This window comes from Narcine bancroftii, chromosome 3 (assembly GCF_036971445.1).
Source record: "Narcine bancroftii isolate sNarBan1 chromosome 3, sNarBan1.hap1, whole genome shotgun sequence".
Lineage (NCBI taxonomy): Eukaryota > Metazoa > Chordata > Chondrichthyes > Torpediniformes > Narcinidae > Narcine > Narcine bancroftii.
In genome coordinates, this window is record NC_091471.1 from 344,298,307 (window position 1) to 344,304,418 (window position 6,112).

The 6,112-nt window shown below is 43.3% G+C and overlaps 1 protein-coding gene across 6 annotated transcripts in view; it reads right to left on the reverse strand.

Moving 5' to 3' along the window:
• b3gntl1 (UDP-GlcNAc:betaGal beta-1,3-N-acetylglucosaminyltransferase-like 1) overlaps positions 1 to 928 on the reverse strand; it is a 392,999-nt gene extending 392,071 nt beyond the window's left edge. For 5 of the 6 annotated variants that reach the window (XR_011354723.1, XR_011354721.1, XR_011354724.1 and 2 more), the window contains exon 1: positions 659 to 928. Coding sequence is in view for 1 of the 6 variants with exons in the window: in XM_069929539.1 (XP_069785640.1) it covers positions 659 to 784 (126 nt within the window). In the remaining 5 variants the exon portion in view is untranslated. The remainder of the gene's footprint in view (positions 1 to 658) is intronic. The other variant, XR_011354725.1, reaches the window with a different exon arrangement.
• Positions 929 to 6,112: the final 5,184 nt, after the last annotated feature.

Sequence of the window (6,112 nt, forward strand, 5' to 3'; positions counted from 1 at the left end):
CCAATTCTCTGAGGGTATCATGGCCAACACTTGTTAGGAATTGTGGCTTATTTCTGACGCAGGGGGTTATGGATTCCAAACCCATTCCTGACTCCTGAACACCAAAGATGGTGGGATTCTAGAACAGTCCAGAGGAAATGTGGCATGGTGAGAAGAGCCAGTGGTCAGACTCACTGTTAAACTAAAGACACACTTGCATCCTCAAACATAATCATCAGTCCTTTTAAGAAAAAAAAAGCAGGATCTTCCTGCTGTGGGAACAAACACTCAATAAATTATTTATCACCAGTACAACAGGTAACACTTCCAAGCCACATATAACCTCTTTTAAAGCTTTGTATTGGTATGAAGTGATAAAGGGCACCACATGTACAGGTATGTCCAACAGGTGTTCAAGATTCAAACATAACACTGTATGAATCTCATTAACGTCACTTTTAAAACAATCTTCAAGTTGCATTACCAATCAAACTGAACACAACTTAAAGATAAACTAGGAAAAGGCAATAAACAATTGGTAACTGCAATAAAAGGATGAACATAAAAAAACCAAATGAAATGAATGTGGTTCCTTTTCACTATTGTCCACTTTGCAAAACAAACTTGTAAGTGGCCCATGTATGAAAACGTGTAATTCAATTCAGCTGCTAAAACATACCACTTCACTGAGATAATCTTCCCTCCCACAATATAATCTGCGGTGGTCACCGTTTCCTCTCTGCTTTGCTGTTTTGGAACCAGCAGCGTCTTCAACAGACTTATTTGGATCTGAAACTAATGACATTTGAATAAAAGTCTGCTTTAAAACAATTTACCCAAGTCCCACCGAAACTCGATATACCCTCACCCGACCAAAACTTGGGGGAAGAGGGAGATTAAAAGCACGACCGGGTGAAAAGAACCCGACATGGGAAAGCAGCACCCGGAAGGACTGCGCCGTTTTCAGCCGTGCGTCACGCCTCCACTCCACGGTGATTGGCTGACATCGCCAGACTTTGAAACATTTGGCATTGCTGGTAGCTGATTGGTCAGTAAATCTCCACTGTATCTCGTTTGGGACACGAGGGTGATACACTGGTGTCATTCAAATTCTTCGGTCGTCTGCGCAGTTACTCAATGCTCCTTTTAAGCTCAATAAGAACTGAGACATTTCATTTGTAATTTTGTACCTAGAAGTCTTAAAAACCTCGACGTAAAACATGAAAGTCTGCAGATACTGTGGTTGAAGTAAAATGTGTTGTAAAGTAAAGCTGCATCGTGTTCTTAAGTACGGATAGTCCCTCGGAAAAGAAAGCTGAGTGGTCTGTTTGCACACTATCCTCTCATGGGGTTTCCAGATAATTTGTGAATGTTAAGACGTTCCTTAAAAATCGCTGGCTAGTTAAAGTGCTGTGATCAGAAACGGGACATTTTGGTCACTATTTCAATTAAGAGCGTCCTTACTATTTCTCCAATGCAGGGTTGAACCAATACCTTATTAAATCTTTACAAGACCGCAGTAAAAGGGATACCTGCCCATCAGTAATTGCTGCAGATATGGATTCTGGTTAATATCTAAACATTTTGCTAAGGTAAAAGGCACCACTAAGATGCAGTGTCACCTTTAGCAGATAAGAAGTTACCACTTTCATAAGAAATGAGCAATTAGAGTCCATTCTGTTCCTGAGGTCCAGAATCGTCACTAGGGCAGTGTGTTCACTCATGGTGTCACCCCCCCCCACCCCCAAGGACCTCCTCCAGTACCAAACCATATCTTTTGTACTAATATTTTTCATAAATCGTACTTCCCGTATATCACTGAATGTAACGGCAATAATAGTGAGCTAAACAAATAGCAAAATTAATATTACACCTTTAAATTACAAAATAATGCTACTTCATTCTCAAAAAAAGTTATTGATATAGGTTCACGAATACTAATTACGACAATATTTTAGCTAAAATACCAGAAAATTTGACAAAAGCAGCGACTATAAAAACACCAGCAGCAACAAAAACAACAGCGCATGCTTGTCGCGCGTGCAGACGAAACCACGCAATTCGAAGCGTCATTGTAATTGGGTAATAATGACAGCTCTGACCAGAGTTCATTGGAAGGTTCAAATAGTAAATTAGCATCGAGTTTTAAGAATATTGATACATGTAAGCTGGGCTTACGAAAAATGTTTTGTTATTATAACTAACTGCAGGGATATTTTTATAAAAAATAAATTTCTGCTGAAACACTGCACAAAAATTTTATAGACAGTTGTTATGGTGTCACCCCCTCTAATGGTATCACCCAGTGCGGTGTGCACTGCACCCGCCCCCCATCGCATCCCTCAAGTGACGCCAGTGCTGAGGCCTACACAAACTGCCATTTAGAAAGATAATGGCTGATCTGGCCAAGGACTCAGTCCCACCTTGTTGCCTTTTCTCCTCGACCTAAACCCTTCATTCCCCTATTTTGCAAAATTGTATTTGTGTTTTAAATATATTCAATAAAGTTGCCTCTACTGTGCCTCTGGGCAGAGAATTCCACAGATTCACCACTCTGTGGGAAAGACAGCTCCTCCTCATGTCTGTCCTAAACCTACTCCCTGAAATCTTGAGCCTATGACCCCTTGTTGTCGTCTCACCTACCATTGGAAGCAACTTTTCTGCCTCTGTCTTACCTATCCCTTTCATAATTGTGTATGTTTCTATAAGATACCCTCTCATTCTTCTGAATTCTAGTGAGTAGAATCCCAGGCTACTCAATCTAACTACACAGGCTAACTCCTCATTTCTGGAATCAACTTAGTAAACCTCCTCTGCACCGCTTCCAAAGCCAGTACAGCTTTTCTCAAGAGACAAGAGCTGCACACAATAGCCCAGTTTCATGAGACTATTTTTTTTCTGTCGATGGTTTCGAATCCTGGGTTTTCAAGCACGATTGCCACTTCTCTACCCTTCTCCACAGGTAAACGCATTGAAAAGAATGGGAAATATGCCTTCAATACCTAAACATCCATAAAGTCTCATGGTCAAAGAGCCAACCTTATTTATGTTCACATTCTTAAAGGGTGCAATACAAAGCTTTGGTTTCCAGAAGTGAACAGATTTTTTTTTAAGAGTTCTTAAAAATATATATTTAAAGTTGTATATGGTTCGGAGATGTTATTATTTGAAGAAATCATGAAGGTTCAAGATTCCTTTATTGTCATGTAATACTACAGAACATAGTATTACACAAAATTGCCTTCTGCCTGCCATAAGGCAGACAAACAGTCACTATTCATGTTGCCTGAACCCATTATAACATTTGAGAAAGAGAAGCAAAAGAGAGTCCCTTCAGAGACGCTGGTGCATCCATGGATTTGCATCCAGTGCTTACACAGCCTCTGCAGCTACAAAGACACCAGTTTGATTCATTGGGAACCCAAGTTCCAGATCCAAATCTCTGACATGATCAGGAAGCCATCAGTGCCCAAGGTCCTTCAGGAGCCATTCTCGTCAGCAGCAATCTCTCATATCCCAGCTCCGATCCTATGAGCCAGTCCTGCAGCCTTGTTAGTCTGGCACCATGGTCACTGTCCTGTAGGGTCATCCCCTCTGCTTTTCCTTCTCAATGGAGGGCATGCTCCCCTTTACTGTTGCCCTCTGCCTGTCCTCAGCTCCCTGGAGTCCGCAACTCCTCATGGCCCCTACCAAACACGGGTGCCGCCATCTTGGTCATGGACCCGTGCTTGCAGGATTTTAGTTTAAAAACACCATCGGCTCCTTTAACAGACCATTTAATGTCTGTACGGAGCCGTCAGTATTAACCAGGCGGTTGAACCCTTCGGAGTAGTGCTATCCGTTCTCCCAAGTCGACTCCAGCAGCAGAGCTGCTGTAACAGCTGCTCAAGCAATGCCACCATTTTATTTAAGATTGCCTCACTAAACGATCCCCAGAGCCTACTTGCTTTCCAGCTTTTCACGACTGATAAGTAGAAATTCTGCCTGGCCCGCAGGAAAAATAATCTCTGGGTTGTATGTGATGTCGTGTATGTACTCTGACAATAAATTTGAACATGATCAATGCAGACCAGTCAGAACATAGATTGAGAAATACTGTCCAAATACTTGCTGTTACTCATGACCTGTTATACAAGATACAATAAGATATAACCAGAAACCTTGGGTCGAAATGGCTTTTATGTATAACTCCTATGTTAATTGATATTTCTTCAGTTGGACCACACTACCAGTCAATTAATTAACATTAATTGAGACATTGGTCTAGGGCTCCTGGGTGTAATTCTCCTTGCTATCTATGGTTGATGCTCGTCTAGCATCAGTTATTCAGCTAATGATATCATCACTTGAACTGCAGCCACTTCCACAAAGACAATTTCTGGAAATGTTTGTCTATTAACCAACAATGAAACATGATTTTGTCAGATGTCAAGAAATCTTTTGACTGAAAAATGAATTAGGAGCTGTACACATTCAACAAGAGTATCATTCCAATACCATCCATCTGTAGTCATGTTGGTAGTCATGTGGCTTCTCCATTAAATGTCCTGGAAGGCCAACATCTAATCACTATAGATTCAACTTCAATATTGAGTTACAATTTACAATTGATTGAAAGTCTATTGTGTTAACGAACATGCTTCAAGCTTACAGCCTTTAGATCATCTTTAGGAAGTCAGTTCAATTTGAATGCTTGTGCAAAGTACAGGTACACGATCCTTTATCCGGAACCCTTGGGGGTTCCAAATTTCAGATTTTTCCGGACTTTGGAAATCCCACCTGAATTGTGCTGCCGTATCCACCCCCACCCCCTTCCAGTTGCCCGGCCATCTCTCCCGACCGCCGGTCCCTCAGCTGCCTCCCCCGACCGCCGGTCCCTCGGCCGCCCGCATGTCACCCTCGACCGCCGGTCTCTTGGCCATCTAGCAGTCTCCCCCAACCGCCCGGCCTCCTTCCCCGACCGAAGTCTCTTGGCTGCCTGGCCGCCTCTCCCGACCGCCGATCCCTCTGCCGCCCAGATGTCACCCCCAACCGCCGGTTCCTCGGCCACCCGACAGTCTCCCCCAACCGCCCGGCAGTCTCCCCCAACTGCGGTCCCTCGGCTGCCCGGACATCACCCCAACCGCTGGTCCCTCAGCCGACCGCTGGTCCCTCAGCCGACCGCCAGTCCCCCGGCCACTTCTCCTGACCGCCAGCCCCTCGGCAGTCTCCCCCAGCCGCCCGGCAATCTCCCCCAACCGCCAGTCCCCACTTGCCGGATTTTAGAGCTTTCCAGATTTTAAATGTCCAGATAAAGAATCGTGTACATGTACTTCCAATTAAAACTGAAAGGAAACTCAAATCTTCCTAACTTCATGAAACTTTTCTCACCAGTGGCATTGTATTGTGAGATGAATGGTGTGTCAAATGTTCCAGCCCTGTTATATTACCTGACTCTGCTTCACCTCAGCTCATTTACAGCTGAATAAACACCCCCCACCACCACACACGCACATTTCTATTATTTACAAACCCACAGAACGTAGAAATCTACAGGAGAATACAGACCATTCAGACCATAGTGTATCGTATTGACCGAACTACTCTTATCTAAAAATTGACTAGAATTTCCCTCCTGCCTAACCCTTGATTTTTCTCAGTTCCATGTACCGATCTAATAATCTCTTAAAAGGTCCTGTTGTCCCAGCCTCCTCCACCGTTGCTAGCAGTGCTTTCCATACACCCACCACCCTCTGTGTAAAAAAAAACTTATATTCCCTGTATACTTAATCACAAACACCTTAAATCCATGCCCCTTCATGATAGCCACTTCAGTCTTTGGAAAAAGCCTCTGGTCATTTATATAATCAATGCCTCTCATCATCTTGAACACCTCTTTCCGGTCACCCCTCATCCTCCATCATTTCAAGGTGAAAAGACCAAGTTCACAACCTATCCTCAGAAGGCATTCTCTTCAATCTAGGTTACATCCTTGTGAATCTCCTCTGTATTCTCTCTTTTGCATCCTCCTCTTTCCTGTAGTGAGATGTGCAGAAATGAACACAATATTCCAAGTAAAGTCAAACTAAGGTCATACAGCTACAAAATTGCCTCTTAGCTCTTGAACTTGATCCCATGGTTAATGAAGGTTGAC